The 19,930-nt window shown below is 35.9% G+C and overlaps 1 protein-coding gene and 1 long non-coding RNA gene across 2 annotated transcripts; both read right to left on the bottom strand.

Moving 5' to 3' along the window:
* Window positions 1-1,408: 1,408 nt before the first annotated feature.
* Window positions 1,409-6,343, bottom strand: LOC113297741 (ADP-ribosylation factor 3). The gene is made up of 8 exons (XM_026546318.1): window positions 5,935-6,343; window positions 5,776-5,814; window positions 5,628-5,690; window positions 4,236-4,254; window positions 2,860-2,971; window positions 2,438-2,485; window positions 2,118-2,248; window positions 1,409-1,775 (listed from the first exon to the last, which is right to left on the bottom strand). The coding sequence occupies exons 1-8, from the start codon at window positions 6,035-6,037 to the stop codon at window positions 1,742-1,744; spliced, it is 549 nt and encodes a 182-aa protein (XP_026402103.1). The 5' UTR covers window positions 6,038-6,343; the 3' UTR covers window positions 1,409-1,741.
* Window positions 6,344-16,544: 10,201 nt separating this feature from the next.
* On the bottom strand, window positions 16,545-18,983 carry LOC113297740. The gene is made up of 3 exons (XR_003333634.1): window positions 18,677-18,983; window positions 17,111-17,504; window positions 16,545-16,926 (listed from the first exon to the last, which is right to left on the bottom strand). It is a non-coding gene; the product is annotated as an uncharacterized LOC113297740 (long non-coding RNA).
* Window positions 18,984-19,930: the final 947 nt, after the last annotated feature.

Genomic DNA, 19,930 nt, shown 5'->3' with positions numbered 1-19,930 from the left:
ACAAAGGGAGGATATTGTCAGAGCATAACTCAGTTGAACTCACCAAGCGTTGGTATGTCAAGTTTAGTTGTCATATTTTAGTGTGTCAAAACTCATCTAAAGTCGCTTGATTATATACTAGAGTCAACTTTGTTTAGGTTAGACTAGAAAGTCTAGGAATTTTGAGACATACAAGTATTACTCCGAAGACCTGAAGAAAGTGAAGAAGTAGCAAACTACAACGAGGACATCATCCTTCCACTTGAGGTTAGTAATATTGACTTGAACTATTTCATTCCTAACGTATCTTTCAAGTCGTGCTATATTGAAAACATAACTGTGAAACTGTATATACTGTACATATTGTATAATACTCTAATGATGTGACATGGTCATAATTGTATGATCATAGTATTAGAGAGTTAGACTACGGAGTATAATGCTTATCTTTTGAACTTCGTAGATATGACATCAACATAATCTTGTATATATTGTTATGATTATGTGAATGGGTTATGGTGAAGATTTCATCCTAGGAAACAATGTTTTAAATATGAGCACATTTCGAGACGTATAACACCACCATCTACTACTTTGAAAATCTACCATTGAAAATCAAGGAATTTTCAACCGTTGAAATTGTGATTGATAGATGGTGAAGATTGGTATTTCGGAATGCACTAATTTTTGGTAAGTATATAGAGCTTTATAAGAGGAAATATCCCCAATACATTATATTCAAACCCAATACCATTTAGCTTTTATTCAAATAAACCAACTTTTGAGATAATATGAGCATAAAAGTGCGAATGAGTGAATCCTACTCTTACAAAAATAAAGGATTAATTTGTATCAGAAATGTTTGGCACCCTCCAACTTTTGCCCCTATTCGAATCCCCCAATAGGTGGGGTGGAACTTGACGCCCTCCAACTTTTGCCCCTATTCAAAATCCCCAATAAGTGGGGCAATCCACGCCTTAGATCTTGCCTTGGGTCTTATCTGTGGAGAAAACAGGGGCCACTAAAAACCCAAAATCCCCAATAAGTGGGGCAATCCACGCCTTAGATCTTGCCTTGGGTCTTATCCGTGGAGAAAACAGGGGCCACTAAAAAACCGTTTACGAGTGTGTGTGTGTGGGGTGGGGTGTGGGGGGTTAAACCGCTTTTGTGTGTGGGGTGGGGGGGTTAAACCGCTTTTTTTCCTAAAATCATCATAATTAGGTCACGTGATACCAGAAAGGGGAAGTAGAATTTCACCAAAAATTTCCCATTTCAATCAAGAGCGCTTCTGACTACATGCCTTCCCTTCAGTGATCCAGATGTAAAACTTGGATGGGTCCATATATCTGTAGGGATCACTGACCACCGAACATAATACATAAGAACAAAATTCCCCTAATTGTTGGGTAATTGATATAGGTATCTGGTATTCACAAACCAAAATGTTCATGACATGTTCATCTATTTAACAAATGAAGGATGAAGGACCAACTTAGACACTAAAGAGGTTGATTCAGATCTTTAACCAAAAATTTTACATGTAAGATAAGATATTTAATGGGTCGGAACAAAAAATGTGCACTAAAAAGAACATAAAAAGTGGGAAGTCCTTGATGATTCAAATTCATTATCAAACCCAGAGAAAATAAACTCTTATCTTTTCGGTAACACGTCATACCAAGTAAAACAATAATGTCTTCCCTTTTCCGTTTGTGGATGTAAGGTTGAATAGCTAAATGGTTGTTCCGGGTCTTCGTTAAAATTAGCCACTTCCAGATTTGAGAGTATTACTCAACCTGCATATTTTCATACCAAAATATATAATTAATATTTAAGACAAAAAAAGATCATTGAGAAAAGGAAGTACTTAATGCATCAAGATGTTTGTAATTTTACTGTAAGTGCAGTTCAGTAAATTACATGGTAATCACCAAATCGGAATGCAGTTGGGATAAATAGAAATTATTAAGAATATGAAAGGGATTATGTCTTTTACGTGGTAAGTTTTCGGTTTTTGATTATTAGTACCAGCTAAAAACCAATGGACGTCATGTCTTTTGCTTTAGAGTAATAACTGCAAGTTTCTATATCTGCAATATCAAGTTAAAGAGTAATGCAAGAGTAGAACTTGCGCTTACCAGTCCAATCCCTCGAAGAGCCCTTCGCCTTTTATGGCAGAAGCTTTAAAGATAGCCCATTGACGGCTTTTAATCTTGTGCAACTCTAAGGCTTCAGTTACGGCAGCATCGTCGAGGGCTCCCGGAAGATCCTGAAGTAGAAAGATTGGAAGGTACAAAAAAATTAAGCAATTAAGAACTAGAGATATATAATTCAGGGTTGCATTTCATAAGCAAGACAATGATAAAGCAAGTAACTTATTGCAAAACAACTAGATGCATTTCTAAAAATGAAACAGTGTCACAAAATTGTGCTACTCATTCAGAGATAGAAAAGTGACCTGCTTGTTGGCAAAAATGAGGACAACTGCACCTTTTAACTCATCCTCCTGCCAAAAGTTTCATTAGCATATATTAGTGTAGTATCACTTGAACTGAAAAGCTACAAGAGACTATATAAAATCAAAAAATATCACACTCCTGGCCTTTCATTTCAACGAAGAAGAGTTATTGTTTTTATCGATGGAAACAGAGGTGAGTGTCATTTTCATCCTACAGATATGAAGAGTTGATGTTTTGCCACAGAATTGTGTCAGTCTTTTGTGGTTAAAACTTTTAACTGTTGATATTAACACTGATCAATTACTACCAAACAAAGACTTGAAAAATCTTTTGTTAACAAATTTGCAGGCATATCGAATACAAATCTAAGTAAGAACATACAAGCTGATTACTGGAAATGCAAATCAAAACCGAAATCTACCTCCAATATAGCGTGAAATTCTTCCTTTGCTATTGCGATCCTATCAGTGTCACTGGAATCTATCACATAGATAATTGCTTGAGTATTTGGGAAATAGCATCTCCAATAGGGTCTGTCGCGCAAAACAAAAGAAGTAAGCTGATGTTGTCATGGATTACATCACTACAATCAGAAGTATAGAAGTCGTACAAATGAAATAGCGCTATGGCTGGGTTAGAACCACGATTTGTGGAATAACAACAATTGATTTGCTAAGAGAGGTAGATAAACCCAGGAATTAACTGAATAAAACCTAATAGTGGACCTGTAGACAAAGAATCTTTTACCAGACAAACTTCATCAATATATGTATAGATATTAGCATATCTTCGGATATCAAATAATACGATAAAGCAAAGAAAGAAGTAACTTTTTTTTAGCATTTTAGCAGTGTTTTTAAAAATAGAGAAGATTGCTCAAAAGGAAGCACTGGTGAAGTACAGCAGCATATCAAACTGACTCTTTTACACAACAAACCTTTTTACAAATTATTAATACGGGTCACAACAAGACTCGAAACTAAATTACCAACGGAGAAATTCTGAAAGTTCAGGAGGCAATTCACATAGTTCTTTTGAATTTTTATTTTTTTTACTGTTCTTCAGACATCAATGATATGTACAGACATAATTGACATAAAAAGTTTTTCTCCATCATCACCCGCATTCTTTACGGGTAACTTAAGTTATTGAGAAATATATAAACAAAACCACAACTACAAGTAATGCTAAAAGGACAAATCATCATTCCATACAGGTCACAAGAACGAAGTATTAAACTACCCATTAAGAACATGCATCCCCTATCTAATCTTGCTTTTTAGTACTCAAATTTTGCAAGTCGTGCACAAAATCCAGATGGTCCAGCTTCATGTTATAAGCAACAAATATACAATGTTACACTAATTTGTGTCATGTTCGGTGCATCCTTTTGATTGACCTTAAAATTGCCCCAAGTTGACATATAGTTCGTAAAATAATGAGACAAACAAAACTCATCCAATACAGAAAACAGAGTCCAGATTATATCTTGACTTCAACAGTGGAAACAGAATGGGGAGACAAAGAGCATTCAGCACTGTAACTAGAGAGATAGAGCTAGAACACTACTGGAAGTCCCTGCAATACTTAGAGTCTTAGATAGCATTTTCATCAGGAAAAATATAACCCCAAACTGCAACATAGCAGATTACCAAATTTGGAGCAAAAGTACTAAACTGAAATCTAACAGAGTTCATGAGCATTTACCAACAAGGAAACAAATGTGCACAGCATACGTGTATCATTACTTACAAATGAAAAACTTAAAGAAAAAAAAAAGAGGAAATGAAGACCCACCTGATACTTGTCTGACCACCTGTTTCAAGAAACCATATTGTAGACATCAGAATTAGAAATTCACAACTGCAGCAGCAAGAGTAAACATGCATTCACGAACTCTATACAAGTAATCGCTAGCAGAAACTGAATTGATAAAAATATTTCTAACACGGAGGAAAAAGCTTGAGTATTGCAAAATATATAGATTATAAAGCATGCTCTATTCTTTAAGTATCATCAAACTGTAATTTATGGGGCCAAGGTTGATATCTCTTCCTCTTGCAATTTTTTTAATGGTTGCATAGTGATCACCTGGAGGTGTCACTTGCAATTCTTTTTCTTTTACAACTGAAGATTCTTGGTCATCTATGTTTGTTCAGTAAGACTATACTTATTAAAAATGATAAACAGAAAGATGAAGAGGGATTATGCAACACTATTTATCAGTGAGCCACATGAAGATATCCGAGATATTGTTACCGGAAAGGCTGTTCTGTGCACCTTGTGGATCATCATTATTTAGAAACCAACCTAAACTTCCTAACAACGTCAAAAAGCTCAGTGAGATTTCAACTTTTTAGGATACAGGATACTGTAAAAGTAACACCTGGATACAGATTTGTATTTTCTACAACAGTGCTGCTTTTGACCTTCTACTGTTGAGCAATTAGATGGATAAAGGTGACAAATTGTGATCTTGAGCTAGGGGAATGCTGGACATTTCAGTGGAAGGGATTATCTAGAATATAGATGATCATTGTCATCTGATATGAAACGTCCATACCACACACCATAATTGTGCAATACTGATGATCATGCTCACATTGTGTAACTATTTGAAGCGTACAAGATTATATTGCAGCTCATTCACTTCCTTTTTCTTCTCAAAATCATCAAAGGAAGAAAGATACATTCAGCTCAAATATTAAAAAATCAAAGTGTTTTCTCTCTCGGAATATTATAAGGGAAACGAACTTTACCATAGGTTCACAAAGAAACTGTAAGGTACTTTAGCTACTTCCTGTCATCTGTGACAAACAAAAAACATACTATTTTGAACCGGGCAACTCCACAGGAGCCAGGTGAGCCTAAATAGAGTGAGTTTTGTGCCCAGAAATTTATTGCCCTTAGTGCTATGATTAAGCTTTTTATTCTAATTTTAGAGTCTAGTCAAGGCAATTCATATGTGCATATGGCTTTTACATGCTTCATAGGAAATTCATCGCTGTCAGTCTTCTCATATACAAATATCAGTGGACTTATGTCAATATAGGTTAATCCGAAGAATAGAAAATATTTAAGCAACTTAACCACTCTTACAATATTCACTGTTTTCAGATATGACTACAATGTAGAATAACATTAATTTTAAAGTAGACATTGTATATTTTAGGTTGAAGAAGAACATACCCAGATCCCAGACTTGAAATTTGATATTGTTATATTGAACTGTTTCCACGTTAAACCCAATTGCTGAAAAGTATATAAACAAAATTCATAAACAAAGAAAATAAAATATATACATAATGAAAAATTGAGAGAAAAACCAAATACCTACTTGGAATTGTTGATACTACTTCTCCCATTTGAAGACGATCTGAAAAAAGAAAAAAAAAACAAATAAAACCCTGAATTAATTAGTTAACTAAGAAAATTAGTAAATAAATAAGACAGGGATTGAATTGAAACCCATAGTTGAAAGAGAGGGAGAATATACAGAGAATTGTAGTTTTCCCAGCATTGTCAAGGCCAAGAACAAGGATCCGAGCTTCTTTGTTACCAAAAACAGAAGAAAACATTTTAGTAAACAGAATGCCCATTGTTTGTTTCAGTTAGAGCGAAACAAGTAATCAGATGAGCATGAAATTTAGAGACAGATCGAACGGTGATAATTGCTCCCCTTCTTTCTCCCCCGGTAGAAACTATATTGAGATTAGATCTTTCGATCTCCCTAATATATCTTCTTTAGTGATAATTTAGAGTTTTTTCAAGAGAGATATAGAGATCTGGAAATTGGAGGGTTTGGTTTGGTTTGGAATGTGCATGAAGAATTACAGAGAAGAAGAAAAATGCTTGATTTAGAAGCTAGAGAGTATATTAAAGAAAGTGAGAATCACTCACTCCCCAAGGCCCAAATTCGGGTCAATGTATTCCTTCTTTATCTATTTTGTCAAGATTATGTATTACGGGCACACTGCTATCCTGTTGAGGCCTTCCCCGTATGAAAAAAACGCATGCTTTCAAAATTGTGAAAACCACCGTCACACCCATTTTTACATTTTTCTCCATTGTGAAACTCACGGGTGCAAAACTTCATGCGTCCCCCATTTTCACAGAGAAAATTATTCTAGAACCCATAATTTATAAAATTCTGCTTTTCTCTTTTCTAAAGGAAAAACTACTACTTCAATTCGTTTTTATGATTATCGATTGATTCTGAATAATTTCTAAGACAAAGAGAGGCGAAAAGGGAAACCTGGTGATGTTTTGTTTACTTCGATTCTGCTGTCATCACTCACAGTAATTTTATTTATGTTGTTATTGATGGTTAACGAGTTGTGGTCGATTCAGACGTGATACGAGAAGAAATCAAAAGGGGTTTCTGTTGAATTTGGATTTAATTCGAGTTATGAGAGGAAACTGAAGTTAGGTCATGAAATTATGGTTCCGTATTGCAGTGGAAGTTTGAGCTCATGCCATGGAATTGCAAAGAAGAACAGGGAGAAAGAAGGGTTTCGGTGAGTTCAATCTGAGACAGAAAAGTGGGAATCGTTGTTGAATCGAGAAGAAACTCTGGTAGTGATTTGAATCAGGGAAGAACAAGTAGTTGTTGCCATGGTACAATTGGGATTGATGGTTGAGATATGATGTAATTCAAATTCACAAAGGTTTTCTAGGAATGGGTTTGAGTTAATTTTGGTGTTGGCAATAAGAGGGGTTCAGTTCAGTGGAGATTAAGGAATTCTTTTAGTTCAATATGAAGAGATGGTGAAATTTAGGAAGGGGAGAAAGAACTGGAACTGAAGGTTGCAGGTGGAACAGAAAATGGAAGTTGATATGAAGTTGTTGGTTCTGTTGGTGTTTGCAAATGTAATGGACTGAAGGATGGGATGGTGTTGTAACTGGAAGGAGTGTATTTAGATGAATGTTTAGGTCAGGTACCAGATGTAATGGCTTGAGTCTGTGATAGAGTTGCAGGTGCAGTTGTTAAGCTACAGGAAATGGGTGTTGCAAAGTGTAATGCAATGGATGAAATGGTTGTGGCTTTTGATCTGAAACATGGAAATGATGGAGCTGACAAGATGGACTAAATCGATCTATGTCGATAGGTGGTGCTGATTATCATGTGTTGTTTCTGATGGTGGTGTTGTTTTAATGGAGTTACAGGGGTTGAGTTGTTGTTCTTGAGAAATTGTAGATGAATTGGTGGTAGTTCCAGTTGATTGCAGATGATGGCTGTGAAATGGATATGCTTGTAGAGGTGTTATGAGTCTGCAATGAAGTTAGAGATTGTAAGAGATTGCAGGTAGTTTAGTGGTGCTGTTGAATTTGGGTTGAAGCTGAAAGGCTTGAAGCATTGCAGGTTATAGTGCAACTGCAGTTTGAATAGTAAAAGTGCCGAAGTTGGCGGTGTTGTAGCTCAACTTGCAGATGTTGGTTGCTTGAGAAGTTGCAGGTGTATGTTGGTGTTGTCAAATGGCTGGAATGCTGAAACGATCAAGAATGGGTTGGTAGAAGCAAGGAAAGCATAGAATTGTTTTGGTCTTGAGACTTGCAGCTGAACTGAAGCTACAAGAGATGTGCTGGTGATTGTGAACTGGTATTGTAATTGTTTACCAGCTAAGGTGAAGTGAGTTAGGAATGGTGGTGTTGATATTGGTTTCAATGGGTTATGCATTTAAAAGAAAATTGAGCTAAAAGGATGATGCAGTGGCAAGGCAAAGGAGATGGAAGTGCAAATGGGTTTGGTGTGCGTGTGACGTGCATTTAAAAGAAATGGAGGTGTGAATAGTGATGCATAACAGGTTATGCATCTACAAAATTTGTTGCATAACTTGTTATGCATTCTCGAAATTGGTTGCATAACACGTTCTACAGCTTTTTTTTTTTTGCATAACTTGTTATGCAGTCCAGAAAACGGTTGCATAACACGTTATGCAACTACTTTTTTCTTATTATTGAAACCAACAAAAAATAAGGCTGCATAACTTGTCATGCACCTACAATAATATCTACATAACATGTTATGCAGTCGTGAAAATGGATGCATAACCTGTTATGCATCCGAAAATATGACTGCATAATGCATTATGCATCGAGAAATTGTTGCACAATCTTTTATGCATCGAGAAAATAGATGCATAACCTGATATGGATGCATACTGGATTATGCATCAATTTATTTATGTACACACTAAAATGGACCAAAACAATGGTTACATAACTTGTTATAGATGCATAACATTGTTATCCAAATGCATAATTTGTTATGCAGTGGAGAAAATGGTTGCATAATTCGTTATGCGTCTGCAGAATGTGTTATGCATCGTTTTTGGTGGCTGCATAATGGTTATGTATCAAGTTTTCGAAAATTTTGCCTAAAATGATGATCACCTCCGATTTTTTCGTGAAAAACAAAAATTTGATATTCTTGTTTGTACTCGTCACGTAGCTCTCTTAAAAAGATTTCCAACGATATAAAATTTGTAAAATTCCAAGCCGCAGATTTCTAGATATGTTATATCCAAATTGCGTTGCCAATTATACCCCTGATGCATAATCCGTCATGCAGACATTTTTAATAATTTCATATAATTATGGGTGTCACGGAAATAATTATGGGTGTCACGGTACCTAAAATTAATTGTGGGCCTGACAATGAGAATATTATTCTTTTGGAGCCTGCGCCTAAGTTTCCCTTCAAAATTCAAAATAAAAAATAAAAGAAAATTGAAGCAAGAAATTCATTAAGACTAAACCTAAATTGCAAATTGCACGTTGGTACATTGTATCTGTAGAGTCAGTCGTTACAACAGGACTAAGAATCGCTAGTAGTTGACATCTACTATTCAGTTTGCCAGTCCGTTCGCCGTTTGATTTCCTTCCCTATAGACGTGTTTTATGATGTAATTATCAAATCATTGATTAAGTACCAAGGTGGATCGATATTTGAGGTTACAAATGTCGTCATATTTTTCGAGTTCGTTTCGAATTGCACATTTGGCCATTCTCGTTCTATTGTCGTTTTTTATTCGAAAAGCATCGCTCGAGTTTCATCTATGAGAGCGGTGGTTATACCTAAAGGTAGGGAAATCTCTAAGATTGCGATATCCTCATCATTTCTGCATATAATACAAGCTCCTACTATTCCAGGGTGCCCTCTTACTGCCCATTTGTGTTGATTTTGAAAGCTCCGGACCAGTATTTATACGACACAGAATGGTACCTTGGCCAGGTAACATCTGAACTAAGACCCGTCACCAGCACCACTGAAAGCGATGAAACTAACATCCCCAGTGGGTAAAGAGTGCGATAAGGGAGAAAACAGCTAAAGAGAGCATTGTTAAAGATACCCACAAAAGAAAACTGAGATCAAGAATAAGAAGAAAGGTCGAACTGAAGTATTGGCTCCCCTAAGAAAAGGAAAGCTTAAAAAGTTAATAGTAACACCTGAAACAGGTGAATAATATTACCACGACACCTGAACGCAGGTATTCAAACAAACAAATGGAACAACATCAGTCCAAATTAATAATTAGTTGGACCACCATAAAGGAATAAGCCGAAGCCCAGAAGTTCCAGAATGGTTAAGAAATGAACTCATCTTAAAGAGATGTAGAAAAATTAAAACTTGTCCGAGACAGATGAGGTAAAACCTATCTGAGACAGGTGAGAAAATACATAATGAAACAACCAAGCCAGTAGGCATAAAGCTAGAACCTGAAGTCAGGTCAGAAATCCATAGTAAGGATTTGAGAATCTCAAATAGGTTCAGAGCTCGGAAATTCAGAGCGGATTAGATTGAGTCACCAGAGATGATAAATTTGAGTCAAAAATCTAAATCATGAAATTCTTCTAAGAATTCAAAAAGGGGGAAGGGATTACAAGAGTGCAAATGTAACAAAATAAAACATCCAAAGCATAGATAAACATATTCCATTAATAGATCAAATCTTTTACAAAAACGGGATGCTAGAATTTTCTAGATCTCGATCCGCATCCTGAGGCGCAACCCTGTGAACCTCAGAAGGGATAGCAGTTCTAGTCGTCTCAGAAAGAACCAAAGCTGAAGAAGATGGAAACTCTAGGGTAAGGATGGTACGACCCTCGGCGATCGCCAAAGAATTCTCGAAATGAATCAGGTCAACCTCCAACATCTTAACCTTCTTCTGAAGAAGATCTCTCTCAACACCGAGCTGAGAAACTTGTCTATGAAGAGAGCTAGTGCCAGTAAGATCCTTTTTAGCCAGAGAGTTTAATCTTTTAACCTTAGCTCGTTCGTATTCTAGATTGAGATCAAGCTTCCGAGCCTTGTCACCGAGCTTATTGTACTTAGTTTCCAGAGGACTAAATCTATAGTTTGCCGAATCGAACTGACTCTTCCAGTATCTTACTTGATGGAAGTAGGTGGCCATCTTTATTCTCACCTAACAAGAGAAATAAAAACGATAAGAATAAGAATAACCCGACGGAGCTCCAGAGAATATTCTTCCTCATGCATTGAATCGACATGGACTCAGAAACGCTAACCTCAGCAGTACGAGGAAAACTCAGCACATATCTCGCAGCTTCAGCACCGTCGGTAATAGGATCAGTATGACTATCATACTCAACCCGATAATTAGGTTCATTGGTAGCTAATTGAACATATCTTTTGAGACTCTTTACCATAAGTCATCTTTCTCTCTAAAAAAAAGAGAATATATATACCATGGTTTTAAAAATCGTCCGATTCACAATTTGAATCGGACGATTCGCTTCATTTTTTAAATAATCGCTTTGAATCGTAGTATTGAATCGGAATGACAATGAATCATGTTTGTCAAAGTTGTTTGACTACAATTCTTGACCATAAGCTCAAATCCAAGCGGATTTTCAAAAATAACAACATGCAGTTTCGAATTCGAACTCAAAACCTCTTGTGTCATGAGAATGCCCCCTAACCAACGCTCCAACTCACTTGTTGTTGATGCTTAATGAACTTTATTACAAATATACTCATCAAAGACCTAAACTTGGCAAAAGAATATGAATACTCCACATAATCTTATATAAATTATAAGAAAACATACGAGTTAATAACCGAGCGTGAATCTTCGATTCATGATTTAATATACGATTTGATTCACCAAAATTAAAAAACGATTTGCGTTTCGATTTACGATTTCACAACCTTGGTATATACAGAGCGGAAGGAAAGGAACAAGAACATGAGTAAAAAAAAAACTAGTTCTGATGTGAGTCCTCGGGCGAGGGTCAACATCCACAAGAGCACGACCATACTCGCAAAGGCCAGAAAATATAAACATGTGTTTATCGTTATCAGTAACACCGTTTCAGCCATTAAAGAAAACTTATGTATTATGGAGAAACTCAGGAATAATCCTAGGACTAACATAAGAGACATTCCTCAAACCAGAATTCTTGTTTACAGTACAAGAAAATTGGTTTTTAAATTGAGAAATAGTAATCTTCTTACCCTCAGCCAAACCCTTATTGGCCTCGATAATTTTATTCATAAAGAAATAAAACTCTGACTCCATCTTCATGGATGCAATGTCCATAAGACAAAGATATTCATGGATGAGATGAGGAATGGGAATTTTGAAACCATGAACCAGATGGGACTCCGGTATGAGGAGTTCATCCTCTTCATAATCCTTAACATCTCGGACCAGAAATGGAAAAGATGAACGAACATGGATATTGGATGGAACAAAATAAGCCTCGATAAACCCATTAATAAGAGTAGGTTCAAAACGGGGAACTGTAGAATCCGTAGATGTAAAATTTAGAAAATAAATATCAAAGGAAAGGTTGAAAATTCGGAAGGATTGGAGAAGTAAGACGGGAAAAAAGAAAGGAAATGGTAAAACAGAGAAAGAAAACTTTACAGACCTTTTCTTATATACTAAAGGAAAGCGAAAGGGCTAAAATCGGTAAAACGGTATAGTGATCACACGTCTTTACACGCATTAAGGACACATATAGTGGTAACCTACAACTACAAGTAAAAAAAGTACAAAACTGAAAGTGGGTAAAAAATACTACCAAAATTTACCAAACTTTTGGTATTCCAAGAAGGTGAACAATACACCAAAAATTGAAAAATTGTGCTAATAATTAGCAGCAAAATAAAATAATATTTTTAAAGAATATTTGAGCATTAGCTCGATTACTGAGCAAAATACATCTCAAAGATAAAACATGATGTAAAAGCAACTAAGCCTTTATGGCAGTACAAGATACCAAGTTTATGGAGGGTTACCAAGAGATGGAGCAGAATTTTTATATGGATATAAAGACTCCTGGGCCAAAGAAATCTATTAAAACCAGGTAATAATCAAAATCTTTTGATTAATCTTTTGTCTTTTTATTTGTTAAAGTCTTAACGACTATTCTAATTATTTTGTAATGCGTGTGTTTAATAGGATCATTCTGATGCGGTTCGTCTACTCAAGACCACAGTCACAACAATAAAAATGAAGGAATAGCCTTTAGACGGTGAATGTGAGAGGTTCAAGCAAATTATTGCCAATTCGGGGTTATTTACTGCTTCCGATAATTCAATGTTGGATCATGACCCGGTGGCGATACAGCTTTCATCAAGAGAATGTATCCTGACACTGACACCTTCCATATGTCGTCTGGGAAGATGACGATTACTCCAGATGATGTTTTCCAGATCCTTAGTCTCGCTGACCATGGAGTAGATGTCAAGTTTAATCACACAAAGCAGGTAAGTTAGGAACAACTTTATGATTTATGTCAGAAGTGTTTTGGTTGGGATAAAGCGACTCCAAAAACTGAGTTCAAGAGGTGCGCTTCTTACAGAACTACACAGTTCAACATAGGACACTTAATGAAAATGTGAAAGGTACCAAGGAGAAAGAAGAAAAAATCCACAATTAAGCGATGACGAAGTGAATGTCGCGGCTACTGCATATCTCCTCTGTGTATTAGGATGTGTTACTTTCCACAATGCGAATGGAAATCGGGTCGACACCAGCCTTCTAAAACTATTGCATCCTCTCCATAAAGTCTGTGATTACTCTTGGGGTACTGCATGCCATGCGTTCTTAATGGGAGAGTTGAGAAAGGCATCGAGGGAATTATCTAGCCAGATTGACGGTAATGTGAACCTATTCCAGGTATTTTGTTAACTCTATCAATATTTTCTTTCTCTTTTAGGATTCGATGTTTTCATACTTAGTTTGGTATTTATACAGACATGGATCTATGACCACTTCCCTACCCTAAAATTGGCACATGAAAACCCCAAATGGTAGAAAGGTACACTAAGACGAACCAAATACATCTTCGATGATAACCGTTCTAGGACTAAGGACCAAAAATTGATTTCTTTGAGGGAGAAATTATACTAGATGAATGTCGCAAAGGTATGTTTTGATCCATACAAAGAAGACCAAGCTAGTGGACATCTAGAGGGTAGGTCCGAGTTGTCGCTTTACTTTGGACCATTATAGCACTCCACCGGATATGTGATGTACAATGCCTCAAGGGTGATGCGATAACACGGTTATGTACAAGAAAAACCATGGAGTCACTTCTGGGGCAAGTTGAAATTAGATCCTAAAAGAAGCCAGTCTAGTTATGACTATCATGGTTGTTTACTCTGATAATCCATCAGTTACCGAGCATTGGGATGAGATGATGCACCATAAGATCAACATCGGGAGACCTGTCCCCCGAGGTGATGAGGCATCTCCAGGCTATATGGAATGGTACGGGAATGTGCCTCATCTTCGTGTAATTTTTGAAGATAAAGCATAGGCTACCAAGAAGACTCTCGACCATCCATGTATCATCAAAGACAAACCATCTGGCTATGACAGACTTGTAAATATTGTTCTTTCCTTTTGATTCAAATATTACGGCTCAATGTTTTAGGTAATAACCGTTTGATGTCATGCGTAAAAACAGAAAAAAGAGATTTGCTTTTTAATTCAAGAAGCTTACTTCATGCATAAAGGCGGGAGTGTCTGTGACAGTTGACAAGATAAAAAAAGCATAGAGACCTAATTGATAATATTGATAATGAAGAATATTCAAGTAAGTTTGGGGAGAAACCTCTTAAGAACCTAACAAGAAAGCTGAGTAAAAGACCTCGGGATTCACCTACAAACGCCGATAGTGAAGCCAATGACCCCGCTGCTGAAGTTAATGATGAGGAACGTGAAGGTGATGCTGATTATAATGCTGGTCGTGGTAGTCGTGGTGGTCGTCGTAAACTCACCAAATCTAAAATGTAACTCTTAATGTCTTGTTAACTTTATAGATTTAAAAGTTTATTTTGAATTGTGTCATTTTTAAGGGTTGAGTCGGATTATAAGTTTGTACATTATGTTTATGGTTTGAGAATGGTTAGCTTTATGGATTATGAATGGTTAGCTTTATGGATTACAAATGATTTTTAAGTTATCTTTATGATTCAACAGTTGATTCGCAAGCGACACAAAATTTCAGCACAATCAATAGATATGCGATGTCCATATCTATCGATTATCCCAATACATTGTAATCGGGAAAATCCTGGTTTGTCTTATCTATCGATTCTGACTGTTCAAATACATTAGGGGCTAAAATATCTAATGATTAACATCCTTGACAAACTGAAGATTTTTTACATCATAATCGGTTGACAAACTATTCTCAACCCACCGATTATGAAAGTGGAATTCACTGGTTAAACTGTACTCAGTTTACTCCATAATCGATAGTAAGATGAGTTTACTTTTGTTCTGATTATACACTTTGTAAAAATTCAAAATTTCAAGATTTTTGGAAATTCAAATTCTGTGGCTATACCATAATCGGTTGTACGATTTAGCAATTAACTAGCAATTATGAAATATGATAAAGTTCAAAATTAAAATATTTTGGCAAAATTAATTCTTGGGACTATAAGTAAATCGGTATTGATAAGTCATCTTATTTTTCGATTATTAAGTTAAAAGTTCAAAATTTTAAGATTTTTGGGAAAATCAAATTCTGGGACTATACCATAATCAGTAGTTACTTAAGTCCAATTATCTTCCGATTATAAACTTTGCAAAATCTCAAAATTTAAAGATTTTGTAAAATCATATTCTGAGACTACGCTATAATCGATAGAAAAATTTATTAATAAACTACCGATTGTAGGTGAGGAAAAACTAAGTAATTTACCTATGCCATTTTACTTAATAATCGGTGAAAAATGATTCAATTTACCAACCGATTATGTAATCGGTAGTAAATAGTGGACCCGTTATTCCTGATTATATGCATTTACAAGAGCTTGTAAGCCATATTTCTTGTACACTCTTATCACACTTCTCCCCCAAAGACTATTTTTTCGGGAAAAAAAAGTCGTTGGGACTCTAGTCTATATAAGGAGGTCACCTCTTCTCATTTATGCAACACAAATACGTTTTAGTGTATACTAATTAAATATCCTTGGTTTTGACACCCAACAAATATACCTTTATACAACAATAAATATATCCCTATCATTTAAGAGCTTTATCCATTAAAAAATAAATTACTTTAATACCCTCACTCATATAATATATTTCTTTATTTCAAAAAACAACATTTTTTATCTACCACTTCACCGTCGCCACCACCACTAACACCGCTACCACCAACATTCAACTACCATTCCACTACCACCTACCAACCGCCACCACCACTAGTACTCCACCATCGGAACACCACCACCACCATCTTCGCCAGTCCACCACCGCCCGCCACCACCTCCAGTCCACCACCGCCCGCCACCAGTCCACCACCACTGCCAGTGGTGTCAACAACCGAAATCGATCCCCAAAACAAAAATCAAAAAATCATAAAAAAGGTAATATGGCGTCAACAACCGAAGTTGATCCCAAAATTCGGTGTCAACAACTGAAGTTGATCCCAAAACAAAAATCAAAAAATCATAAAAAGGTAAAACTAATATGGCGTCAACAACCGAAGTTGATCCCAAAATTTGGTGTCAACAACCGAAGTTGATCCCAAAAAACAAAAATCAAAAACTCAAAACAAAACAATATGGCGTCAACAACCAATGTTGATCCCAAATTCTGGTACCAACAACCGAAATTGATCTCAATAACAAAAATAGAAAATAAGGAAAAAAAATATGCGTTAACAACCAAAGTTTATCCTAAATTCTGGTGTCAACAACTGAAGTTGATCCTCAAAACAAAAATAATAAAAATAAATAAATAATAGTAATATGGCGTCGACAACCAAAGTTGATCCCAAAATCTGATGTCAACAACCAAGTTGATCCCAAAAATTGATACATTAAAATTAATGAACCTGACATGAATCGAACACGTATTTTCTGACGTGGAGTCAGTTGTGCTACCTTTGCACCACAGATTCATCTTGAGAGATACTTTATATCTTGGAGGATCAAGAACTGGAACACCATCAACAAATCCAACCAAAAAAAGGAAAATGATCATCTGTTACATACCTGCAATAAACACCGAAAACAATAAGAACCAAATGACAACCCGATTAACAATTTCAAATAGCATACACCCTATTATTTGTGCCAGCTATATCGACTATTATATCCATAATCATAATAATACTAACTGAATGGTGTCAGCAGTTGGTTAAACATACTAAGAGCAAATAAAAACCAGCATTACCACCTGCACAACATCCATTACCAACACCAGTACTGCAACTACTACAATCACCTCCACTGCAACATCAACAACCACCACCAAAAACAGCAGCAACCATCCCAACATCCACCACCACTGCTTGAAACACAACAACAACCACTATTGCAAGGTTAACGTGAGTCACCCAGCACACACTTATTTCATTGAGAATGCTAAGATCTAATTATGAATTGTGCAGAGTCAAAATCTAGATATTGTTGCTCCTAAGTGCAACTCTTACTAAGCTACTAACTTGACAGTGTACAGTAAATAAGTACAAAAAAAAAAGCCCATGTCTTGCTGCAATTAAAATGCTTGTAATTCTGCCTGCTCATAGATTGCTCCAACTCTACAATCTTCTATCAGCTTTTGCGTAGCACTGGAAGTTCCAATATTAATATTCAAGTAAGAACACCATCAACAACACTCATTTGAACAGAACACTAAGATCAGGAAAGATGCAATGTACGTAGTTAACGAAGACTCATTATTTAGATTGCGCAAACAAATATTAAGCCTACTATGAAGAGCTAGTACTTATCACAAAAAATCCACCAGCACCACCACCCCCTCCACAACAAACAACCACCAGTAATACATAATGACTCGTCAACATTTGTTGTACCAAACAATCTTACACATACACACTCGTTTGTACCTCGAGGCGTTTAGCTGTTTATGAATTTAAACTAGTTTGGTTACCCAAATTAACTTTGTTTTCTCCAAAACTGAAGGAATTTCATCTAATGTACAGTACTACAGTGGGAGGATTCAAGTGGTATAAACAACTCTAGTTGTGGGAAACAACCAACAAATAATTAAGAATTGAAAAAAATTCTAGTTTTGCTCTGTAATCATTCGATCTAAACTCTAAAAGTCATGGAAACCACTACCAGCATGTGAACAAGATCTACATTACTGGTGCCTTAAATTTCAAACCACTCAGTTAATAACGGTTGGCAATATGAACTTCAGGTGGCGATATGTTACATCCGAAATCACTTAATAATACAACATTACTATGTTTCACTTGTGGAGCATGAAACAATATCTTTTTTTTTTTGAAAGGAACATGAAACAATACCGATGCGGAGGATGAGAGTAAAGAACTGACAATGAATGGACACTAGATAAAAACATAAAAATGAGACCACCTTCTCGATTAGAAAAATGAGACAAACTATTTTGATCTGAAAACCTAGCTTGGGTAAATGATTTGTTCTTATTTGTAAAAATGAAAACCAAAATCTAACTAATAAATAGAGCAACTAACACTTTATCCCAGAAAATAAGGAATCCAGTAAAATACAATATGAGGCATCAATTTCTTTTCTCTGTACATACAATTCGAATAGAACTCGTCTAATCAACAGCGATTACAACTTCAATTGAGTAATAAGCAAAATCATTATCAAAACCAAATTAAACAAAAATCGAAAGGAAACCAACTAAATCATTATTAGTGAAGAATTGAAACAAAAATAGATAGATATTATCGAAGATTAGATTGGGATTGAATCAATATCAAAATCATAACAATCGATTGTTTACCTTTGGATACAATCTTCATGTATATTGTTATTGTCGATCTTCAAAATCGATTTTCATACTAAAACGGTGGTGATAGTGTTGGCTGAGGAGAGAAGAGAACTACAGATATTTTCCAGATCTGGAATTGAAAATGAAATTATCGACTTTCCTTTTAAAACTGTACTCAGCGTCGGTGGTGCTGGTGGCGGAGGTGGTGGTTGTGGCACTGGTGTTGTGGTGTTGGTTCTAGTGGCGAAGGAAATGGTGGTGGTAGCGATAGAGATGGTGGTGGAGCGTTTGGAGTTAGGTTTTTTCTCGATGTTTAAATCAGATGGAGAAGAGGCATAAGAAGTAAGAACCGAGGTTAAAGATGAAGGGTAAATGTGGAAAGAACAAAAAATGTTAATAACCCAGACGGGCCTGTAGATGGGAAGGGGAAAATTTATTCTGTAGCAAGGGTATACGTGAAGCCCATCAAAACAAGGAGCATTCATATAATTACCACTACGTTTTATTACTCAAACATCAAAGTAATCATCTTCAAGATAATGTCTCGACCATTCATTAATCCCACAAGGTTCATGCTTGAAGAAGATCTATCTTTGTGTAGGCGCTATGTGCAATTCTATCTGAGGCGAGGAGAAGAAGGTAGACAAAATGATGTAATGAGTATGAGTTATTTGTGGACCACTCACGAAAATTTTTGCGTCGACACCGGCAATCCCAATAACTGTTCTAGAGATGATCTTTTCTTTCGATCTGTTTTAATAACCAACGCGGTCGACGAATTCGTGAATTTAACTTATTTAGTGAATCGATATCGATTGAGAGGTGATTATAGTGATGAGGTTGTAGCGAGATTTCTTGCGGAATGACAGAGATGGAAAGGGTCAAGTTATTGTTACGAATCTCATTTCAACATCCTTAAGGTGATGGACAGATTCAATCAGTTTAAGGCTCGCCTACGACGCTAAGCACAAAACATAGTAATAACATTGTTGATTTATAATCGATCGCTAAAGTTATGAAATATGTACCGATTATTATCTTTTATTATTTGGTTTTCAGAATTTCTAGTCGTTAAGTCTCTTTTTATGTAGGGTGAAGACTTTTGTTGTGTTCAAAAATGATCTACGATCGGTAGTTCATGTTGTTATTTATCAACCGAATATTTCATGCTTTTATGACTATGATATGTATGGTACAAGTGAAATCATACAGATTGATAATCGGACGTCAATTGGAGCAATAAACTACCGATTAATATAGATCGGT

Source organism: Papaver somniferum, chromosome 7 (assembly GCF_003573695.1).
Source record: "Papaver somniferum cultivar HN1 chromosome 7, ASM357369v1, whole genome shotgun sequence".
Lineage (NCBI taxonomy): Eukaryota > Viridiplantae > Streptophyta > Magnoliopsida > Ranunculales > Papaveraceae > Papaver > Papaver somniferum.
Note: the sequence above shows the minus strand (reverse complement) of the source record. Positions and strands in the feature narration are given on the sequence as shown.